At 44.5% G+C, this 25097-nt stretch overlaps 1 protein-coding gene across 1 annotated transcript in view; it reads left to right on the forward strand.

Annotated features, from left to right (window-relative positions):
• The window catches only part of LOC146861180 (dynein axonemal heavy chain 11-like), a 96767-nt gene that overhangs the window by 36643 nt on the left and 35027 nt on the right, over positions 1–25097 (forward strand). The window contains exon 3 of the mRNA XM_085646212.1: positions 10070–10281. Coding sequence (XP_085502338.1) covers positions 10070–10281 — 212 coding nt within the window. The remainder of the gene's footprint in view (positions 1–10069; positions 10282–25097) is intronic.

Consider the following 25097-nt stretch of genomic DNA (forward strand, 5'->3'; position numbering starts at 1 on the left):
TGATGGTTTTACTTCCTATTTTGTCCCGGCCCAGAAATCTATAGCAGGAAGAGATAGGGGTGGTCTCATGTTTTTGATCTCAGTAAATATTATAGGAAGACTTAAGAAGGTTGTATGTACTTCCTATAATTGCCTTATTCTGGAAGTAAGTCTGGCAAATAACACCAAGCTTATATTAATTAACTGTTATAATTCACAGCAAGAAGAGTCCCCTAATGAGCACATTCACTGGCTGTCAAAATTTTTAGAATCCTATAAGGACAATCAATCCACTTTTTGTTATTATATCCTGATGGGTGATTTTAATGTGCATTTATGTAATCTAAATTGCCATTATAGAGATAAGGATGGCCCACAATTCACAACCCCTCAACATTTTGAACATAGTTCCAAAGGGGAAGCCTTGGAGTCCCTTTTGAGTAATAATGAACTGTATGAAGTAGGGTTCTCGGACAAGAATATCCGTGTCCCCACGTATGATGCTAGGGACTGCGATTCTAATATAGATTACATATTTTTATCTGCAGGGCTTTTAAGGTATGTGATTTTTTATAATGCTCTACGTTCCTGTTTTAGCGATCATAACCCGGTGGTAATGATATTATCTAATGTTTTCCCCCTTATGGATAAATCAGCTCTGAGACCTGCCTTAGTTACCGTGAAAGCTAAAGATCAGGGGAGGAGATTAAAATGGAGCAAGGTAATCCCTGAAGATTTTTTTAAGTCAATTACCTTAAAGGTTGGCCTACATTTAAGCATATGTGCTGATCCGCCATCTTATGGCAGGGATGTAATAACTGCTTTTCGAAGCTATTTGCTCACAAGTGGCCAATGAACTCACTACGAAAGGCAGTGTTAATAAAAGTAAACCTGCCTGTGGTTGGTTTAATTATAATTGTTCCGCAGCTCATAATCGACTTAAAAAAGCCCTTAATGACAAACCTAGAAATAAAGGGCTAGTTATCCTCTTAAGGAAAGAGTATTCGCAAGCAATTCAGGCACGTAAAAGGGAAATTAAACAAGATGCATGGGTAGCCCTAATGGATAAAGCAATTCTGAAAGATAGCTCTAAATTTTGGAAAATTATTAATTCCCCTTTGCTATCTGGCTCCCAGAATTCTGTGCTAGAATTGAATATCTCAGAGGAGGATTGGTTAGGTCACTTTGAAACAATCTATGGGAGTAACCTTGAGCTGGAATCCTTTGTGGTACCAATTTCTAGTACTCCCCTTCCTCTTATTAGCTTTGCTATTGAAGAGGTGGAGAAAGCTATCGAGGGTACGGCCGGGCGCAAGGCGCCAGGCCCAGACGGGGTGCCTTCTGATATGTATAAGGCTGACCCTAAGTACTGGGCTAAAATATTGCTAAATGTTTTTAACTCTGCGGCCGTAACAACTCTCCCGAAGTCGTGGTCCCAATCGATTATAATCCCTGTGTTTAAAAAGGGCCAAAGGGGAGACCCTAGATGCTATAGGCCCATATCCCTGTTGGACTCTTCGTTTAAAATCCTAGGAAAGGTTATTTTGGCTAGGATATCAAACTGGGCTACAGAGAAAGGAGTAATCTCCATCGCCCAGTATGGTTTTAGATCAGGGAGGGGAACAGAGGATCAATGTCTTAATGTACACCTAATCATTGCAAAGTACACAAAAGCTTCAGGGGGCTCGATTTTTCTAGGATTTATGGACCTGTCCACGGCTTTTGACCTGGTTAACAGGTCTAAGCTTTGGTCTATGCTCCTGGAATTGGGTCTGGATAGGCCCCTTGTGTACTTTCTGGCAGAACTACATAAAGATTTGAAAGCCTCAATAAGGATGACTCAGGTGGGGAAATGTACTGCTAGTTTTAAATCTGGTAGAGGGGTACGCCAGGGTTGTATTCTTGCCCCTATGTTATTCACATTGTACATAAATTCCCTTGAAGATAATTTGTTATCTGCATCTCTTGACATTCCACGGGTAGAAGGTACTCCTATACCCGTACTTCTTTATGCGGATGACACAGTTTTATTGGCCCGGACTCCGCTTGGGCTACAAAGATTATTGAATTCTTTTGGGGATTTTATGAAATATTTGGACCTTGTGGTTAACAATGGTAAATCCCATATTATGGCTCTGGGTAAGGGAAAGAACCTCCCCAAAACTTTTTATTGCAATGGAGAAGTTATCACTAGAATGAAAGTGTTCACCTACCTAGGAGTCGTCTTCGACGATAAAGGTACCTGGGCACCTCAGTTATCTCACAAGGTTAATGCGGTGCGTAGCTCCTCGGCTGCAATATTGGGTTTCGCGAAAAGGTTGGGAGGGAAACCCTGTGAGGCTATTCTAAATATATACCAAGCTAAAACGGTTTCAATAGCTTGGTATGGGGCCGCAATTTGGGGGTACATTAAACCTGATCCCATACAAACAGAAGAGAATAAATTCTTACGTGCTCTTCTTGGTCTTTCCCAATCAACTGCGACACATTCGGTCCATCTTGAATTGGGGACAGGTTATATTTATGACATTATAAAAATTGCTCCAATTCTGTTATGGATCAGAACCTGGTTGAATTCGGATCTCACGTTGAATCATAGTATCCTGAAAGATTGTATTAAATTAGATAATATGAAGGAAATTCAGTGGCTGTCCTATATTAAACAGATATCTAAGAAAATTGGACGCCCGGAGCTTTTTACCAATCCCGAAGGCCTATGTAAAGCCGATTTAATGTGGGTTAAAACTTATTATTTTAAGCACTGCGAGGTTGAGCGAGAATCCCAGGAGTTATGTAAACCTACAGTAAAGGCTCACCTCTTGCTTATTTTATCTATAGCTATGCACCCATATTTGTCAACTGTTACGAACTTTTATCATAGATGGCTATTAGCTAAACTCCGTTTCAACCAGATTCATTTAGTATTAAGTGTCCCCCAGGGTTGGTCTAGGCCGGAAGATATGCCCCCTTGTAAATGTGATGATTTTTCTCTCCAAGATACAATGCACTTTATGTTTTTTTGTCCTTTGTACCTGGAAGCTAGGAAAAGGTTTATTTTCCCTAGTCTGAGGGGGAAAGCCTTTGTACAAGTTAAACCTGCATTGTTGTTTTTACATTTAATGGAATATCCTGCAACTATGTTTGGTGTTGCCAGCTTCCTCGTTGCAGCCATTAGGTCAAGAAGGAATAGACAGGCAGCATTGGAGGAAATTAATTAGCTTTTATAAATCTGATCCACCGAGATAATTTATCTTTTTTAACTATGAAACTGTTGGAATGTTTTTAAACTGTTTAATCATGTACTGTATACTTTTATGATTTTAAATAATCGAATAAAGTGGTTTTTGATTGATTGATTGATTGACAGTGGTATCTAATCTGTTTAAGACAGAAATTACTTGTTTAGGATGCTCAGTATATTTTTCGTCCTGAAGATGACCATGGATTAACACCAAAAGTCGAAACGCCGTCGACGCTATTGTGGCCGCAACTATTGGAGGACACACTTCTTTGTCTACTGGAGTTTTATGAAAAATTGTGTAAACTCCCTTGTTATGTACTCATCTCCTTGTCTGCCACTTGTCTGGTCATGTATATGTTCTTATGTTATATGTACCAGCTTAACACACTGAGCTGTTTTATTGAATACATTTTGTATGTTTTTCTATTAGGGTCTCTTTCTTCTTTTTGCTTCTTTTTCTTTTTCTTTCTCCTGTTTTGCTTACATAAATTCATGTTTTTATTGCTTTTGGATATTTGTTTTTGAATTGTACACTCTGAACCTTTTGTTTGGAATAATTATGTAATTAAAACCTAGGGAGTAACAACTCTTGTAACAGAGGGTCTCCTCATGGGAGGTTACAAGAGGAGACAAGGCGGTACTAAGGAGGGACTACTAAGCCTACTGACCAATAAAAAGCCACCATTTACAAAGGACAGGGACAGGCCCCAATTAAAAAGATGGGCAGAAAGTGGGCGGAGCTTTATGTCCATATCCTGAATACGGTACAAAAGAGGGTGGTGATGGACGGATGAATACAGCATGTCTCAAAGAGACAGCGCAAGCGCTTCCTTGGTATGTTGTGCGTCTGACTTTGCCCCTGATTATATTGCACTAAGTGCCGCTGCTTTGCCTCACTTCTTCCCACCTGCAGTTCCGTTGTACTGTGCTCAACAAACAAATGGATTAACATGCTACAGAGACCATAGTTTGACTCGGAGGGCAGGGCATTGCAAGTGTTGTTTTTTCTATGGTGGAGGGTTTAATAGTAGGACCGGGCTCTATGTTTCAAGTCAATGCAAAAAATGTAAGACTCGTTGACGACATTGCCAAGCGCCTGACACATCGAGCGTTCTTATTAAAGCACAAAAATATGCAGGGAGCACCCAATTCACACACAGGGTATATCAAATTGTAACGCTCCATTTGTAGTGTCTTTGTGGACACACTTCGGTGTCATCAGGTTTGTTTTACAAGGAGCAGTGTGTTTATTGTCAATATGAACACTTGGGGTTCGGAAGTCTGACACCTAGCGGTGTTGGTGCCCTTTAAACCACTAACAGTTTGCACGGTTAGACAGGGTATACAGCACACCATTAATGGGAAAAGCAAAACTGCATATTCCACAATGCAAAGAACTATTACACAAAAGTCAGGACTGCTTGGTGTCACACATGACGTTAGTGCATCAGAGCTAGCAAAGCAGATTGATTTTACATTACTTTAAGAACAGGCAGGTTTCAACAACGCAAGCAGCACTATATGTAATTAACAATGCAGTTCATCCCTGTAAGTGACCCTTGTTCTCAATAAATGAAAGTCTGTTTCAGGGAGATTTGTTGTTCGATGCTAGCAACATGAGTGAAATCTGGAGAGATGTTCTTAATTGTTGAGTGTTGTGGTGTCATGTCTGTTTATGATGAGGTAGCTCAGGAGTTTAATCACCTGCTGTGGTGAGTTGTTGTCCATAAACTGTAGCTAGCACATTCTCACCCCGATAGGGCAGTTTCTCCCTTTTTTGCATCAGAGGTTAATTATAATTCCTGCTATGAGAGAGAGAGACAAAGAGAGATGTGTGTGTTGAGGTTCGGGTGTTTACACGTGACTGTCACTCACGCGATACAATTACCATTTCTTCTTTACTAAAAGCAGGTCATGCATTTTATTAGTCCATCCTGCCTAGTTGTCGTTTATTTTGTGGATTACGTCGCTTGGTGTTGTATGCATTGCATATTACCACGTTGTGCTGTCCAATTTGCAGACTATTTGTTCCAGTTCTAGGAAGATTGTTTGGCCTGGTGGCAGGGGCGGTGGGTGACATTTTAAAGTGGTGGGGCGCAAACGAATTATCATACAGCACCGTAGCGAGCGAGCGCAGCGAGCGCGCCCGAACCCCAAAAGGGGAGTTTGGGGGGGTTACCCCCCCCCCACGAAAATTTTGAAAAAAAAGAAGAAAAATCGTGCATTTTCAAGCAAATTTGAGAAAGCAGGAAGGTTAATAAAGCAATTGTGAAAGTGCAGTTATTACATTAATAGATGGCATAACATAGGTAGCTGCTTATTCAGTATTACCACAGAGCTTCATACATTCTGTCCTATTATGCTCAGGTGCTGAATTCAGACTATAAGACTCATGGAAATCTCAGCTCTAAGAGTAAAATACGTTTGACACAAGGCCGCCAAATCCCTTAAGATGTCCATGAACCAAGCAACCATTCCCATTGTAAACCGTTGCTTAAGAGCAGTGTGGGCAGTCCCTAGATAAGACACCCCAGGTACCTGAACATTTGAGATATGTTGAGTGACCGAGGTGGCCTCCACTGCTCTCGCTATCTCAGCGCATCACCTTTACTCCCAAATGAGCCGTCTCCAACTACACGCACAGTAGATCACATGCACGCGAACTTTGAACTGTCATGGACAAGGGTATTTCTCAGCACTCAGTGCGTCCCAGGCACGGCTGCCCCACCACTCGGAGGCCCATCCAGCTCACTCGCTGCTCTCCATGAAAATGATGCTTGTAACCGCTGCTCTGCATCAGGGCTGCCCAACTTAACACGCATCTGCATACAACGAACCTCAGTGGACTTGATCAACATGTTCATGGGTTATTCCGAAAAATCACACTGAAACGTCCCTCCTGAAACCACTTTGGACACCCTTGCCTAGAACTCTAATCTCATCCTACTACTCGGTAGCGGGTTCCTATAAAGAATGAATATAAAAAAATAAACAGTACACACCCGTAAGACTACACTCTCTCTCCTGGGCCCAAATGTACTAAGGTTTTGCGTAGGCGTTCTTTGAAGAAAAGCAGTGCAAACGGGCGCTGTCGTCGACTATATGCTTTAAAGCCCTGTGGGCGCTCGTGCAAAACTATGCAAATGTGGGCCGTAGTGTTAACTCTTGGAGCTGCTGCAGGCCAACATCTGCCAACCTCTTTACCATTCCAGGAATGCAGAAAGTTGCATGCGTATGGGAAGCGCGGGGAACGTTTTCATCTACAGCATTCCCCGTACAGTGTTTTTACCGACTCGTCTTTAACATACATGGAATAATATTGCTATCTATGGAGCACGCACGCTAGTTTTGAAAGACAATTTACTTCTTTAAAAAAAATCTGGAGATTACAGCGTAGAGCGGAGGGAATGTAAGCAGCATTAAGGTGAGTGCTTGAAATGGAAACCTATGAAAGCCCCTAGCAGTGAATTCCCCAAATCTTATCATGTAACAACCGCCTCTGCATTGAACCTGTGACTTCTGGTGAAAGAAATCCCATCCCTCTGCAGTCAACAAAAAGCACAAAAATGAATAGATGCGTTCGAAGGTAGATAAGAGCAATGCCACAGTGTCCGCAATCAATGAAAACAAGGGAGAAGATGCTATATGGCTATATGGACCACTTCCCCATTAGTGAGACCAATCAATGCCTTGTGGTGTACTTGATGCATGTGCCTTCTGACTGTGATGTCTGCCACACGTACACCAAATAACCGAAGGCTCCACACATTTGTATGCTTTCAATGAAGATTTTATGAAAGTCAAGCAGTGACGATAAAATGTGTCAACAAATATTGGGGTTTGTGCATGAGCACCAGTTATGTTACACAAGGACACATTCATTTTAAGTAGGCACAGGGAGATTGAGTGATTTGCCCAGAATCACAGGATGTTGAGCCAACATTGAGACTTGAACCTGGCTCCCTGGCTCCAAAGTCAGCAGCTCCGGCCGGTTAGTCCACATCCGCTCCCACATTCACTGCATCACAACATGGAAACACTAACCACATAGGATCAAAACTGTTGTAAAGCAGCCACTGGAATGTCAAAGAAAGAAAAGCAATCCTCTTTATTTCATGTCCCGACTGAGGACATTCTGGAACATTCTACTCTAGTCAGGAGGGCCGAACCATGGGACGGGTAAAAAGGGGAGGGGGGCAATTAAGGAAGGAAAATCAGAAAAGAAGCAGGGGTAAAGGGGGAAAAGTTACGACATAGACAAAATCCTTTCAACCACACAACCTGCACTGCGTAGCATGCAACCAATGTAGGGAAGCGTTTCAGTGACCTATATAAGGGTAGTAAGCGATATATAAATGCTGCTATACAACACGACTCTACCACCTGAGTGTGAAAGACAGCAGCCACTGCCCACGTGTGAACTGACAGTAGTGACAACTCCGAGGTAAGAAAAGCATAGAGTCAACGACACGTACAATACCGGCAGAACCCCGCAGTGAGCAGAATGCAGTGACTAAACTTAACAGTGAGTGTCAGCGGAAGACACACGCAGCTTTGGATGTAAACGAACAGCACTGACAACCCTGAGTGTGAGGAGACCGTAGAGGCAGCCGGTGACTGCCCTGGGGTGGGAAGGCGGTACAAAGAGCCCATGAGTGCAAGTTGAAAGAGGGCAATTTCCATTTTGTGGGCAGAACAGTGACTGTGGTTTGAGTCGAGTCAGAGCAGACACCCCTGAAAGAACTGAGAGCGCACCAACTAGTGACGGCACTTGCGGGTGGACAGACAGGAGCAGCGACAGTCTTCGGGTGTGCACGTAAGGCACCAAGATTCAGCATAGAGCAAAAACACAAGCTCTAGTGAGAGAGAGCAGAGACTGGTGGCAGCCCAAGCGGTGACGTCTCTGAATGACAGAGATGTGACGACCCCTGGAATATGACAGTCAGGGAGACAACCTCACTCTACGTCATCACGGACACTGTCCCTAGTCATGAACTTTTCACCCCCAAATCACAGCCATCAGTTGTGCACATCTCATTTCGTCAATTAAAGTAAATCCGGACTGTAACTCCAAGAATGCATTAGGCAGTTGCGGCTTGTGGGGTGTCGCGGGGGGGGGGGAGTGTATCGCGGAGGTGGGGGGGGGGGGGGAGTTTTGAAATAAAATTAAGAAATCCTACCTGTCCTGAGCAGGTCGGTCCGCTGCCTCGGGTGACGGGTCCGTTGGCGCAATGGCGCCTACACTCGGGAACAGACTGCTTGCAAGTGGGCGTGCAAAACCCTCTCAGCCAATCCTGGCGCTGCTGGCAGCGCCAGGATTGGCTGGGGGCACGTTTTACACTCCGCCCGCCTGCCCATTAGGAGACCGAGGTTTGAGCCTTTGCTCAACCCTCGCTCTCCTAATGGGCATGCGCCAGAACTGCAAACACAAGTGCGCATGACTGGGCACGGTGCGAAAATTTGTCCTCCGTCCCCACTCATGCGCACTTGTGCATTGTGCTGCTCCATGCCCCTGGTGACGGTCTGACTGCATGTCAGTCAACATGTTGCCGGACCGCCCACGGGTGGTCTGACGTCATGCTGACTGACATAATTGTCAGTTGTTCTCAGCCGCGGGTCCAAGCTCTTGCTGCGCATTCAGTAGGTGTGTTTTGCTGAAAGTCTGCTGTTCTCAGCCGCGGGTCCAAGCAGGGCTGGCTGGTGGGGCTACGCCCCTACGCCCCAATGGACGCACCGCGGCTGCCTGGTGGGGTGGCGTGGTGTCGGAGAGACGGGGGAACAGGGAGGAGAGAGAGTGTGTGTGTATTTCTTTTGCTTTGCAATGACACTGTAGCATCTTTTTAGGTCTGGCGTTAGCAAAACCTTTTGATATAATGTACTAACTTACAACTGGCTTTTAGCCAGCCCCTCTTCATTCATTGATCTGCACTTGTGTCATCCAAATTTTGATTCCAAGCACAACAGTGCACACCATGGGGGATTTGGTCAGCTCACTTGTGCCATTGGTTAGTTTCACTGTGAGTGAATGCACATTCTGTTTGCTCACAAGGAGCACATCCGCACACAAATTAATTCCATTCAGTGTTAGGGTCTACTAGTGTGTGCTTTTTTTAAGACCAAAAAAGGATTTTTGGTTTCAGGCAATTTTTATACGCATTGGCGATGGACCGATAACTCACGCAAAAATAATCATTTACAAAAGCCTTCAGAAAACAAAACATGCATCTGCGAAGTCAAAAGTCTGATAGCCAAAGCCAGACATATTCGCTCTGCCAATGCTTGTTTGGAATTGAATTAGAATAGCCTGGGGTTCTACTGTTTATGAATGCTAAATGGATTTTCTCAAATGTAGTTTGTCTATTAATGTGCAAAGAAGTTGTAAGAATTGTAGCTGTAATGTTGAGTAATGTCTTTAGCTAGGTGTGGGTATGTTGAGCTGCATTCACATGGAATTTGTTTTGAAAATCTTTGCTTCTAGAAGAGACAGACATTGCAGTTTATTTGTGCTTGTCTGACGCTAGTGTGTTGATTTTTTCACACTGAAAAAAATTTGGCATAGCTTACACTTGCAAGTTTTGTATGTTCTTGGGCGCACTACCTCAGCATTACTTGAAAAGACCATATTGTTTAACCCGTTAAAGCAAATGTTGATTTTTAGTTAATTTGAACCCAAATGTTTCGCTATAGTGTGAAATTCTCCATAATTTGTTGACTTATTCAATGCATAAAGAGATATTAGGAAAGTGAAATGTACCAGTATTTTAAAATGAAATTATTTTCCTTTTGCCAGTGTGCTCTTATGTGGGTCTTTATGCTCACAATTAAAGAGTATTTCATTTTATTTTACAGCTCTGGCCGAAGCTCAGGGTATTGAGCTGTACCTCAGACCTTTGAAATTTTACATCGCATACATGGAGGAATCTAACTTCCCTGATATTGAACGCTTCATAGCACCTCTTTACCACACCATATGTCTGATATGGATGCACTGCCCATATTATTGCTCTCCTGCTAGGATAGTTGTCCTGCTACAAGAGTTTTGCAATCTTCTAATCGACAGGGTAAGGAAACTACATATGTTGGCTCAGCTGACACGCCATACGCTTATATTTTAGACCATTTAAAACCCACCTTGCTCATGAGAAATTTATGTACCATGACTGAATTATATGCTCTTGTGATGTTGCTTATTTTGCAGTTAATTTTCAGTTTTCTTTGGCTGATTATCAATCAGACGTGTGTTATAGGGCACGTGTGTATATTTTAGTTCTGCTAGCATCACCAGTAGTTCGGCTACTAGTATTTCTCAGGTTCCCAAAGTTTTTAAAGAACCTCTGAATGTTTTCGTTTGTAAGTACTGTACGCGTTTCCGTCTCTTTTGTAAGCGCCTTTAAATAATTGAGGAAAGAGTCTATGAAGTATCTAAACCGATTTGAAAAGAAAGAAATCTAACAAAAGAACTTGTACTGTATTGATGATGTTCCCACGGATGATGTCATGTTACCACGTGGCCTGCATAAGACAAAAAATAATAGGTGTTTTCTCAGAGAAAATGTTTTTCAAAGGAAAACCTGTCAATGACTTTTGCATTAACTTCTTAGTCTAATCTATATTTAACAGTAGCTGATATGTTTTCATTATAATATTCGGCTTGACATGTTTCGAACTTTGTTTAAAGACCACAGAGCATAAGGAGATATGCATTAAGAACTTGGAAGAGAAACTCAATTTCTGATATTATATTCAACTGTTCCAAAATGGCATTATGACATGTTTTTCTTGGCGAGACCAAAAGTGGAAGAACTGGTCACATTGTCAATTGTTTTATATCCTTTTTAAATTGTTTTTCGTCATTTCCATTTATTATTAAGAGAGCTACGGTTTGATATACTTCTGTTTTAATTCTGTTGTATGTTTTGCGAATGGGGATTTTGGGGCCAGCTGACTGCAGGGAGGTCAGGGGTCTTTGGGAGTGGGTGCAGTCAGAATTGACTGCCCTCCCCTTTCTCTGGCTGTAGCTCAATAAATTGTAAAATCGGGCTTCCTTTGGGCTCTCTGCCATCATCATGATTTTTGGTGACCTGGTGGCAGGGAACCCTGGTAGTTTTTTTCTTGCAGTGCATAAAGTTTAGAGTAGGGCAGTATAATGGTGTCTAATGCAGCGAAAATTGCCAAGGCTATGTGCCTACTGCACGAAGCAGGTCATCTGGTCTGGATTTGATAGTGGCAGAGGGAAAAGCAACTGGCCCGATGAGGCCAACATGGCAGGCCTCCGACCGCGTGGTAGCAGCCGTCATCACCTGTTTGCCATACCGCAAGATGCATGTGGCGTCGCCTAAAGTAAGAGTGGTGGGGCGGGTGCGGGTAAGAGGAAGAGGTCCTGGCACCTCTGTGGTCTGCATTGGTGCTGCGTAGTGGGAGGGCTAGCCTGCAGCGCCTCCCCCATCCAGGGGGCACAGAACGAGTAGGAGATGTCGGATGAGCCTCCCACTTCATACAACCAAGGCTAGAAGCATGAACTGGAGTCTGCTGCAGTGCCTCCTAGTATATTGCACGCTCTGGACAAGAGAATGGAAACGGAGGTTGGGGCGGGAGCCCCTGTACATTTTCGTGGGGACCCATCTTTATTAGGGCCACACCAAGCAGATGGAGACTGGGTGGGTGAGAGGGATTTCTCAGGGATAGAGGATGACCCCTGGCAGGGCCAGTGGAACTGGCATGCAGAGGGTTCCCCAAGGTTTTCAGGAATGCTAAACTGATGGTGGGTCACAGGGGGCTGGGTGAGGCTGGGTGGCGAAGGCTGCACAATGGCCCATAGAGGGTAGGCTGAGTCAGGCAGGGGTGGGGGCCCCCAGCTAATTCTGGGCCTGGCTACTGCTTTTGTGGCATTGATGCTCAAAGGGAGCGATGAGGAAGAAGGAGCAGAGTTTGATGACCAGAGGGAGGGGGGGGCAGGTTGGGGGTGGGGAGGTGGCTTCCAGAGTGGAGTGCTCCCCAGGTGGTGTAGATGGCAGAGTTTGACAGACCCAGTGGTCTTGGGCACTGGAGGTAGACGCAGGGGCAGACAGTGGGATCAGATACTCCAGCACACCAGTCCTGTCCTCTTTTTTCCAGGTGGAGGAACGTCTCAGTTTTCCAGACTCGGAAGAGCTTGCCACAGCTCACAGGCACTGAGTTGAAGAGATGGCTAGGCCTATAGGTAGTTCGCCGGATGCTTGCAGGGGTTCCCGTTGCAGCCAGCAGAAGTAGGTCTAGGATGACCTCGCTAGCTCCAACAATGAGTAGGTCTTGAGTGACCTCTGCCTCCTTCAGAGCGGAAAAAGTATGGGTGGTGTCACTAGACTGGTATGGTGGGGTGCATACAGCCCCCCTGGCTGCCGGATGCACCAGCCCACAGCACTGGCAAGTGCAACGGTGATAAGACAGTCTGCAAGGCCAGTTCCGAGCTGGCCCAAGGCAGAGGACACCGCAGTGTGTCAATGTTGGATTATGGGAAGGATAGCCTCGAGGAAGGAGAGATACGCGATGGGGGAAGAACCTGTTGGGGCACAGCTTGGTGCACAGGTGGGGGGTACCACTAGTGCATTCTTGTCTGGTGTGTTACAGTTGGGAGAGGCCCAACATAGTGCAGTATCAGGCACATGGAGGCCAATGGTGAGGCGGCAAGCACTGGCACGGGCACCAACCTTAGAGCCAGGTAAGGAACATGAGGTGGGATGGGCCTTGTGCTAGTATCCATGGGTTTGGATGCGGATTGTGACAACAGGGAGATGGAGCAGCTGCAAAGAGGTAAGTACGTGGCTGATGTGGATATGGGTATGGACACAGCAGCCATGCAAAATAGACAAGAGTGGGTACAGCAGGACAAGAGGACAGCGGGGTGCAGTTCGGGAGGTTTTCGGGGACACTGGTGTGACAGATACAGGGGAAGCAGAACAAGCTGGACAGCAAGGAGCTGAAAGTAAAACAACTGCCAAACGTGGGGATGGGATGGAAGGGGGAGTACGTAGAGATAGAGATGTTTAAACTTCTTCATATGGAGCTGCACTTCAAGGAAGGGTCAAAAGAGAAAGAGTACGAACGGGCCAAAAGGTTGAGGGTCCGGCACCCCTGACAAAGCAGCATTTTTAATTTACATCAATGTCCACTGCAAGAAGTTTCCTGACCACTGCGCTGCCCTGTTCAAATATATGGATGTCATACGCAATGTCCAACTGACTTTTGGAGATTGTGCCTGGGCTCAATATGCCGAGGAATTCAGGGCAAGACTAGCCAGCTGCCTGCAGATAGTATACAAGCCCTTTCAAGGATGCAACACCGGATGGGGGGTTTGATGGGGGGCGTGGAGGCCAACCAAAGGACAGGGAGTTTCAAGGAGAGCTGGTTGGGATTACAACAAGGGAATCTGCACTTGTGATTACTGTAAATTTAGGCACAAGTTCTCCCAACGTGTTGACAGGCAGACTCTCATCCAACACTTTGGGAACATTGGGGGTACCAGGGACAGAGTACAGCGAAGTGGCAGCCTAATGCGGTTGTTCACAGAACAAGCCAACAAAAACAACAATTCAACACCAGGGGGGAGATGGGGACATGGACCTTGAGCGAAAGGCTCTTACTCTGGTTAAACTGGACAGGTTTGGGTAATGTTAGGGGTTCTATGATAGGCTAGGGGAGGTTCTTGAGGGATGGCTTCAGAATGGGTTTTCGACTGGGGTATGAGGGCACATTTGTCTGGAGATGGGTGGACAATTTGTGATCCACAAGAGAACACAAGGATGCAGTGCGGGACAAACCTGGTAAAGAGATTTCGGAAGGGAGGATTGTGGGCCCCTTTGACGATTGGCCAATGGCAGATTGAATTGTGTCACCCATAGGTGTGGTGCCCAAAAAGGAATGGGGCAGTTTTGCTTAATCCAGCACTTGACATGGCTGAAGGCGGGTCGGTGAGTGATTTGATTGATCAGTTGACATAGCCATGTCCCTGGTGGAGACCGCAGGACAGGGGGCACAGATGGCAAAATGAAATGTGAAGTCAGCTTTTTGGCTGCTTCCAGTTCACCCGGATTAATTTCAACTGGTGGGAATTAACTCTGAAGAGAAGTGGTATGTGGATAAGACTTTGGCGATGGGATGTTTAATCTCATTTGCATTGTTTGAGTGTTTCAGTTCCTTTCATCAATGGCTTTTCACATGGCATAGGCTGGTAACATACTACCTCAATTACTTCTTTTTTGTGAAGGGCACCCAGTTCGGCAGACTGCCAGGAAGCATTGGTAAGATTTCAGGAGCTCATGGGTGACCTGGGTGAGCCGCTCCCCCCCGAAAGACAATGGGCCCAAGGATTGTTTTGCCCTTTCTTGGAGTTGAGCTGGATGCAGAAAAAATGGAGGCATGGCTGTCACAGGACAAAAAAGAAGCTGTGCCGACATTGTTGCCAACCACACTGGTTAGCGAGAAGGCGAAGCTGAGGGAAGTGCAGGTCCTTTTGGGTCACCTCAATTTCGACCGTAGGGTGGTCTGGACGGGAAGGGCATTTTATAGGAGGCTAGGTTTAGCCCTTGCAGGGGGATTACTGTCACATCATCACGTGTGTCTGTCAGGTGGGGTCAAAGAAGAGCTCAGGATAAGGGGATTCTTCTTGAATTCCTTCAATTGAATCCCATTGACCTGGCAGGACAATTTTGACTAGGACGTGCAGATCCTCTCAGACTCGGCTGAAGGCCTGGGACTCGGTTTGTTTTGGCAGGGTCGCTGGTTGCCGGAGGAGTGTCCTTGAAAGCAGGATGACGAAGCATTGTGTTCCTCAAACTCTTCCTACTTGTGGTAGCATTTACACTGTGGGGAGAAGAGTTGGCGCACCGGAGGGTGCTGTTCCGAGTGGACAACATGGCTGTGTGCCGGTAGTGAACAGACAGTCAACGAGAGATGGTAACATTGTTGCGTGTCTTTGTGCTGGGTTGCTTGCGACATGATATCTCTATCAGGGAGCGGCATGTGCTGGGGTTGGAAAATGACATGGTGGTTACTTTGTGTCATTTCCTGTAGGAGAGATTCCGTGGGCTGGCCAAGGGAGCAGACAGATACTAGACGCTCATGTCAGTGGAGCTGTGGTCAGTAGGCGGCATAGGATGGTAAAATTGATGGTAGGGTTCCTAGCTGTATATTTGACTTCAGGGGTGCAGGGCAGGGAGGCAAGGTAGCATAGGACAGAGGATGTGGTGCAGTTTATCCTAGATTTGACAGAGAAGGGCTTTTCACGTGTGACAATCGCAGGGAAGATAGTCGGTATTGCTTTCGGGGGCAGATTGCTGTGGGGCTACTCCTCGTCAGCCGGGAAAGTGGGGCAAAGGATGCTCGACAAAGGTTGCTGGACAAAGAAGCAAGTGCGCCTTTCGGAGACACAGAGGCCCTTATCATTGAACTTGTTTTGCCGGGTGCTGCAGCAGTTGTCGTTGGTCTGCAGTAGAGAAGAGGAGGTGTGTGTGTTTTCCACCCTGATGTCCTGGATGTTCTTTGGCACCTTTCATGTGTCCAAGTTACTGAGCCATAGGGGCATGTTGGGGTGGTGCAGGGGGGGTGGGGATCGAGTGGGTTGGGTTTGGTCAGAGGGCGGAAGGGGGGGAGGTGGGGGAGGGGGCGTTAAACTAGAAAATGGGGGAAAAAGATGCAGTTTGGATTATCATGGATGTTTTAATAGTCAGTGTAAGGATGTAGTAATCGATTACCAGTTAAGGTCTCAGGTAGTTCTAGATGTTCAAGTAGACTTTCATGATGGCGAGCATTAGGGTGTGCTCAATCAATATTGGTGGGTTGAATGATTGGAGGAAACGTAAAAAATTAGCCCATTTTCTGAGGTATAATAGATTGGATGTTTTATGTCTGCAAGAAACTCACCTCCCTTGGGCAAAAAGGAACCTCAAGTCTGTGAGTGGCTATGAGTTAGTCGCTTGTTCAACGCAATCTTCGATAAACAGGGGAGTGGCAGTCTTGGTTAGAACATTCTTGGGAGGGGTTAGACGGACTAAAGTGGATAGTAATGGGAGATGGGTTTTAGTTGAGTTGGTAAAGGGTTTTACGCTGTGTGTAGTTTATGGATCTAACAATGATGATCCCGAGATTTATGATTTTCTTGAAATAGAGTTAGCCACCTGGTCAACCCCCATCATTTTTTGTGGTGACCTGAATATTTCAGCGGACTGGGGCCCGGATGCAGTATATTCAGGACGGAAGCCAAGGGTTTTTAGGGCTGTTAAATCTCTTATCAGCTCGCATGGGCTGCTAGATGTATGGGGGATTAAGGTGCCTAAAAACCCAGGTTACACATATTTTTCACACCCTTTCCAGAGATATACTAAGTTGGATTATTTTTTCGTGTCAGCTTCAGAAATAAATAGGGTAGCAATATACAAATTCCCGAAGCTATTATTGGACCATAATCCGTTGGTTTTAACATATGAACTGGATGGGTTAGAAAGGGTAAGAACTAGATGGACTTTCGAAAGGAGATTACTGTTGGACAAAAGGTTTGTAGAACATATTAGGAAATGGATGGGGGAATTTTTTGCAGCTAATAGATATAGTACCTCACGAAATGGGGTCTGGGAGACGTTTAAGGCAGCCTTAAGAGGCGAATCAATAAGTTGTGCGGCCAGATTGAGAAGAGAGGATAGGAGCGAGGTGGAAAGATCAATGAGGGAATTATCAGTGGCAGAGGAACAACATATCTTAGATATAGCACAAGATATAGCACAAGGTAGGGACAGCACAGAGAGCCAAAGGAAATTGTTGGTAGCTAAAGCCGATTTACAGAAGTTGGTAACGCAGAGGGCGATATGTGAATATCAAACCTCAAGGGTTCAACGATATGAAACTGGCGAACAAGCCGGTAGGCTGTTGGCACTACAAATTAAGCAGGAAAGAGTAAAAAATACTATTACCAGGATAGAAGATAATGGGAAAGAGTACACAGGAGCTAAAGACATCCTGCAGGTTTTTAAGAATTTCTATCAAGGCCTTTATACCGAGGAAAATCCAGGCGGTCATCAGGGTGAAGAATATGTAGACAACGGCCCCCGACTCGACAATATAGTCAGGGAAGAGTTGGAGATGGATATTGGCGAGAGCGAGATTATAGCAGCCTTGCAGGAACTATCTACGGGTAAGGCCGCGGGCCCTGATGGGATTCCTTTGGAGGTTTACAAATGCATTGAGTCTGAGATTACTCCGCTTCTTATAGATCTATTTAATGGCATAGTTTGTACAGGGGTGGTTCCAGACTCATGGAGGGAAACAAACATAGTGGTTTTTCATAAGAAGGGGAAACCTAGTGAGAAACCGGGATCGTACCGCCCCATTTCGCTAATCAATGCGGATACCAAACTTTACTCTAAAATCTGGGCTAAAAGGCTGGGCAGGATCATTGGCGGCCTTGTCTCCCCGTGGCAACATGGGTTTGTACCTGGGCATGGTACCACAGACCACACTAGGAGGGCAATAGCTCTGTTTGACGCCCAGTCCACTGTGGGAGACGGGATGGCCATGATCCTGCTCGATGCAGAGAAGGCCTTTGACCGAGTGGTTTGGAATTTTCTTTGGAGGATTTTAGAGGGGAGGGGATTCGGAGAGAAATTTATAAGAGCACTCAGGGCAATATATGTCAACCCGGTTGCCCGAGTGGTGGTTATGGGTGAGAGCTCTGATAAAATAACTATAAATCGAGGCACGCTTCAAGGCTGCCCTTGCTCCCCAATCCTCTTCTCTCTATATATCGACCCGTTTATCCGAAAGATACTAGGCTGCCCAACAATCAGTCCCGTGGTATGTAAGGGGCACGAAACCAAGATTTTGGCGTACGCGGACGACTTGGCTGTGATTACTTTAGATGCGCACCAGGCACTTCTGGTTTTGGCACAAATGGCAAAGGATTTTGGCAAACATTCAGGATATCTATTAAATGAATCTAAAACACTAATAATTTGTACTAAAAATATCACCAAAACGGATGCAAGATTCGTGGATTCAGCGAGCTATCTGGGGGTCAGAATCAATGCTTCAATAGATAAAATAGTAGCTGAGAATTTTGGCCCCCTGAGTAAATCTATAGAAGCAGATCTAAAAAGAATCGATGTATTACACCTTTCGTTGATAGGGAGGGTCAACGTATTGAAAATGTCGATGTTCCCCAAAATTCTGTATTTTTTCCGGGCCATACCTCTTTTAATTGAAGAAAAAGTAATTAAAAGTCTGGAGTCCATTTTTATAAAGTTCATCTGGCAGTACGGGAGGGTTAGGCGTTCTACTAATCTTATGTCTCTCCCTAGGGATAGGGGTGGTCTGGCCTTACCGAACTTGAGGTTGTATCATTGGTCGTGTTTATTGATGCATATGTCCATTCTTTTCCAGTCAGAGCCACAATCCAGTGGAGGAAATTATGATACTCAGGTGCCCCCCTCAATCTTTGAGTTATTAGTAGGGAGAAAAGCATTTGGCCTCTTAATGCGCAAAGTCGACCGTAGATATTATAGGAAGGTTCGTTTTAAGGTATTGGGTGATGAATGGGGGGTCTGGAGGGCTATCTCAAAGTTTTGCAGAATCCCCAAGGTAAACCAATATCTTCATTTAAAGAATTTTAGTTCATTCCCATAGATGGCAGCCGATAGGAATCTGCAGGTATGGGAAGAGCTAGGAATTAAGACATTAGGTGATATAATGAGGGGAGATGAGATTTTGGGGTTTGAGGCGTTGCAGTTCAGTGTCGGTATTCCTTCAAAACACTGGTTGTTGTATGTCAAATTAGTGTGTCGGCTGAAGGCATTAAGACCAAGGATTTCATCATTAGCGGAATTCCCCATTGTAGACCTATTGGTTAAAGGGTGTAAGAAGATAAAAGATATTTATAGTTTACTTAATGGAGAAATTCAAGACGATATAGAAAAAACTGAATCCGCTCTGGCTATAAAATTGGGAAATCCCGATGTTGATTTGGATCTGGCCCTCCTTTTGAATAAGAAAATATTCCGTTCCACCAATTTGAGGGCACAGCACTACAAAACCTTGTTCAATCTATATCATATGCCAGCTAAGCTATATGCCTGGGGGGTAAGGGAAGACGATAGCTGCCCCAGATGTAAGGTGGGTCAGGCAGATCTGCTTCATATGTTTTTCAATTGCGGGTCTCTGGCAGGCATTCAGAGGGAGATAGAAAAATTCTGGGAGGGGCTGTTAGGCCAAAAAATCGATTTATCCCCTACCATTATGGTATTAGGTAGCGACGATAGGTTAAAACTGGGGAAAGCTGATGAAGCTCTGGTTTTCATCTCCGTCGCAGTACTTCGGATCTTAATTTCTGCAGGGTGGAAGGATATCGTAGCTCCTTCATTCCAAATGTGGCTCTCTAGACTACTTGGTTTGCATAATATTGAGATCTCTCTGTATGCTCAGAAGAGGAAGAAATTAGGGGATTTTGGGGAAAGTATCTGGGCTCCTATCTCAAATTGGAGGGGGGCCAGAACTAGAGAGGAGGAGAGAATTTAGAATGTTAAAAAGTTGTATATAAATTAAATTTGGTTCCTTTTCCCACTATGGATGGCTTTGCGAGGACAAAGGTTGTATCATTATGGTATTATTATTTCGAATTCTTACACTGACGCATTGATGTAATTAAAAAAAAAAAATAAAAAAAAAAAAAGAATGTAATACTTGCAGCTGGAGGGGTAAGTTAAAGTTTAAAATGTTCACATGCTCTTTATTAATAATGAGATACTTGAGGGGTGGGGTATTGTGGGTGGGTTAGTAGGTGTGGGGATAGGACATTCGTTAGTTAATTGGATGTTTAGCGAGGTGGTAGTTTCATAAGGCGGTTTGCCCAGGACTATGCTGTTAATTTGCGCTTGTCTCAATAAAGCGGCCTTTAAAACACTTGACAGAATGGTCAGTGATTTGTCTGCTCCCTTATCTCCCAAAGTGCTGGTTATGGGTTTTAGTAAATAGTAATAAAGATTGAATGACTGACTAATGTGAATTGATTCGGATTTAGCACCCTGACTCTAATCTGTGATCAACAAAAACATATTGGATTTCTTTAATGGACAAATATTCATCTGTTTTGCAGGCAACATTTAAAGCAGTCAGAATTGACATTGTTTGTGGTATGATAGTGTTAATGTTTGGATGCTACCTTGAAAATTCCTGGAACTCGCCAATACCCTTTCTAAGAGTCCCTTTCGCAACCAGTAACTCTCTTGATAAAAAACCCATATCTGATAGATATAGGTAGGAATGAGATGGGCACGTTTCAGTTTTTTAGGTCTCGCTGAGCCAAAGGTTCGAAGAGACATTTTGTATGTGGGATTTTCAAAGTGCTACCCACAGTCTTTTGGCTGGCCTAAACCTTGAGTGCACGATCACATGCATGTGCACAGCTGCTCCCACTCCCCCCTCCCTTCTCTATAGCTTTCTTTCACTTTAGCCGCTTTGACACTTGCATTCCCCCCTCCCTTCTCACCCAGCCCTTTGATGCTCTGCTCGATTACTTTCACTTTCGCCGCTTTGGTGTTTGATTTTTATTGCCTTTGTTTATGTGACGGAGATCCATTGCATTTGGCAGAACATTTCTGGGGCCGTATTGCATGAAATACACCAGGTGGCGCTAACGTGTTTTACAGAGCACCATACAGCATTTTGTTCTGCGTTAAAAAAAGACGCTTTAGGAGCGGAAAGGAGCTATCCCTTTTACTTGTATTAAAATGTATTTTTAAAGGTGTCTCAAAGGATCCTGAACATAGGTTATACTAGCATGCTCCAATACTGTCCGTATTTCACTCCTGATTGCACTGGCCTTCCAGGTCCTAAGTCTATTGTTTCAAAACCAATCTAACATTTGTTTTGTTTTAGGTATTACCTTAGTAAAGCATACCTATGTGATCTTACTCTCCTTGGTCAGTGTTTTATTATGGATGACAAGATGTTTTCTCATTAGGACTCGCACCATAAGCCTCTTTCATTCCAAACATCTGGAAACGCATTTGTCTCTGTAACTATATAGTAATGGCTTTCAGTTACAGCTGGCGGAAATTATGCTACACACCTATTTATTGCCTTCACCAAACGATTCTGCTTTCACTGGTGTGACCATAACTTGCCAAAATATTTTACTGATGCTTTAGGCAGTGTCTCCACTTCTGTCTGATCACTCCTCAAATGACACCTTCCTTAATCCCACCCACAAGCAAGGTAAGCCACTCAATTTTATGCTAATTTCAAACACTTTATCCAAATCTAAACCCATCATCGCTCCTTCTGACATCACACATTTCACATGCAAATCAGTTCGCCTCCTTGTAGATCGCTCTCTCATGTACCCATCTGCTGTAGAAAACAGGACCCCACTGCTCTCACTGCTTTCCACGTGATCTTCATAAAGACCTCACTTCAGTCTTGCACTACAGCTCATACAACTGCTTCATTATCCACCTTGTACCAAAGATAGGCCTCAGCCATGAATTACACTTGAAATAAGAGCGCATAACAGTAAATGAGGGCAGCAGTACATAAATGGCGAAAGCACATATTCACTGCTAACTTCTTGGTTAATAAGCAAGCCCTTCATACACTGCATAATGATCTAGGAGGTGTCAAATCTATCTATTTCCAGGACCTCATTACCTCACCATCCACAAGCGCTCTGTGCAAACCTTCAGCTCTTTACTCTCTCCATCATCTTCAATTATCAGTATTCTATTGTTCATCCTTACCTGCTCATGACTTCACCCTGCTACATCTGCTCCAAGATTAACACTATAATTAGTCCACAGTGCTCAAGTCCTCACTCGCCTCAACCCTGCGCAGTTACATTATTACGATTTAACACAACATCCTCCTAACAAACGTTTCCTCTTATGAAAGTAGCTAATCCACCCTGTGCCCCCCCTCCTGTAACCATTTCGTCCTCCCTTCATCAAATCTTTGCCTCTTTCATCCAACAGTTTCCCCTGCGTTTCCCTTCTCACTGACTGCCTGTCCTGTAACCGACTACTCAACCCTCTCCCGTGTTCGGGACCCTTCATTCCACTATCCTTTCCTCTCCTCTGTTCTTGTCTATGCTCATACTCTTAGATCGTTCTGCCTCTCCTTTGATATTGCTGGTCACCCCACACTTTTCTCAATGAGCGCACGGGGCATTAGCTGGGTACCAGCCCTTATGCTCCTCAATAAGCAGCAGCAATCATTGCAGTTTCACCAAGGTGAGTTTAGTCAAAGTTTATTTTACTACTTTCGATAACTGGTGCCTTTCGCAAACAGAAAAGGTCATGACAATGTATGGCACGTTACAAGATGGCATGTTTTAATACTAGGGCTTCTGATTATATGCATAACGTTTGATCTAGCAGACATGATTGAACATATGGTGAGACCCTTAAATGAAGGCTTAGGGCTCAAATCACAAAGGGACTAATATGCAATAAAGTTACGTGTCTCTTCACTCATGGCAAAATCCCCGCACTGCACTCACTGCAGTGCGCTGGACAGAGAGGCTGCCCTGAGTGCAGAGACTCCACACTTGTACCTTTACTGCACGTAAGTTCCTTTGCAAATCAGACCCTTAACCTCTACTTCTTTGTGATTTTTAAAATAAAGAGAGGGAAGCATTTATAGTAAAAATGGAAAACTCGTGTCTCTATTTACAATGCAGTTATTGGTTGTTTTTAACTTTCAAGAAAATAACACATTTGTTCTTAAACGACATCCATATCTTAAATCACACATTTTATGATTTTGACATTTGGAATTTCATGTCATACCCTTCACTTGTGCCCATTCCCGACTTCTTATACCCTTGTTATCTAGCAGTGCTTTCAACACCACAGGCCATCAAATTCTGGACAGAACGGCCCTAAACGGTTTCGCCCATACCTCTATAATCACACTCAAATGCTAATAAGCATTGGCATAGCCAATAGGTCTCGCCTTTGGGACCGTTTAAGTGTTTAGTTATCCAGCACAATATCCTTGGTGCAGTAACATGAACTGTTGCATGGCTAAACACTTATAAGATCCCAAAGGCGAGACCTATTGGCTATGCCAATGCTTGTTTTTTTTTAGCATTTTGAGGACTTTAAAGCGGGCAGAATATAGGCTATGCAGAGCCTAATGAGAATCTGAAAACACCGTCTTTAGTATTTTGATTAACTGTGTCTCTGCCTGTAAACTCTTATGTTGGATCCTCAAAAGTTCTGTGCCATCCAAATAAGAAAATAGTAGCTCTGCACCTAAGCTGTAGAAATTGAATTGTGTAGATGATGGTAATTTGGACTGGCAAACTCAAAAGTCCTGGTGTAAATATGCATTGTGACTGCCGAACTCGAGCCGCAACAGGTTTTGCTGTCAAGTACTTGTAGTAAACACTGTGGGCCATATTCTCAAGGAAGTGGCGTAGAGAGGCATTAGCCTTCTTGGCTTAATGGCTCTCTCCGCCACTTCGGAAACGCGAGGCTGCACCCTATTCTCAACGATATGGTGCAGCCTCACATTTACCCATATGATGGCACTAAGTTTCACACCTTAGAGCCAACGCAGGCACCCTTGCACCAGAGAGCAAAGGTGTCTGCAAGCATGGAGGTTTGTTTATGTACAGGAAGGTGTCCCTTCCTGCACATAAACAAACCTTAAATGTCGGATTGTAAATTACATGTGGGCTGCTTCATGCTGCACACATGTAAGTTACAAAACGAAATTTTTTAAAAAGGTTTGTTTATGTACAGGAAGGGACACCTTCCTGTACATAAAAAAAACCATGGCATTTTGCATTTTGCCATGTGTGCTGCACAAGGCAACGCAAATGCAAAAAGCAAAAACGAGGAGAAATAAAGCATTTCTCCACATTTTGCCACCTTAAGACCCGATTTCTCCTGGTCTTAAGTTTGGCGCTACCTCCTATTTACACTGCCCTTATGAATAGGAGGTAGCGTCAAATTGAATGGGTGTTGCGGTGGAGCGTCCACCGCAACACCCACTGCACGCCCCTTTCACGCTAAAAACAGCGTGAAGGGGGCCTTATTCACAAGGCAGCGTTAACATGGCTTAACGCTGCCTTGCGAATAGGGCTAAGTCCCTATAGCCACAACAACGTCACTGGAAGTGACGTTTTGGTTGCCATGGGGGCTTGAGTATATGCCCCTACGTTTTGCAATATATACAGCTTTGTACAGGCAGCTTAGAAGCTGTCTGAGCCAGTGCCATACCTGTATCTGTGTTTCAGTTCCCAATGAAATAAACCAATCTGTTCTGTACCCCCTGCTAAATAGTTTTCTTCACAAGTTCCTGTAATGACATCATCATAATCTAATTAAGAGAGAGTGACTGCTCAGTTTGTTTACAGAGATTATTCATGTCGGAGAGATACTGAGTGATGCTCTTTAAGAGATTAGGACTGTAGTTGCATGAGATGAACATCTGATTTCCTAGGACTCTCCTGAAAGTTTGTTCATGAACCATTCGAATATGGAAGCTGAATTGTAGTCCAAGCCTAGAGGCCTGTGGAATCTGGCCGTCGAGACAACACAATCAGCTGCAGTATGTTGGAGCTATATTCACTACCAGCATCTCTGACTTCATCCCCAGAGAGGGCCAGACAGTTATTTCGCAGTAACCTGTACAATCACCAGATGCTGCTTGCTGTGGGTATATAAGAACACTACAAGGGATATTTAAGCTTTGACTGCTCAAGAGAACCACAGTAAATTGGCTGTTATCATGCCCAACCAAACTTGCAGTTCCGTCTCTTGACTTTTAGCATGGGGATTGTTCTTTGACTGCTGGCGGAGTCATTTTTGACACTTCTGTGGGTCTAAAAAAACAGCTGGCCATCTGTCACAGT

Source organism: Triturus cristatus, chromosome 3_1 (assembly GCF_964204655.1).
Source record: "Triturus cristatus chromosome 3_1, aTriCri1.1, whole genome shotgun sequence".
NCBI lineage: Eukaryota > Metazoa > Chordata > Amphibia > Caudata > Salamandridae > Triturus > Triturus cristatus.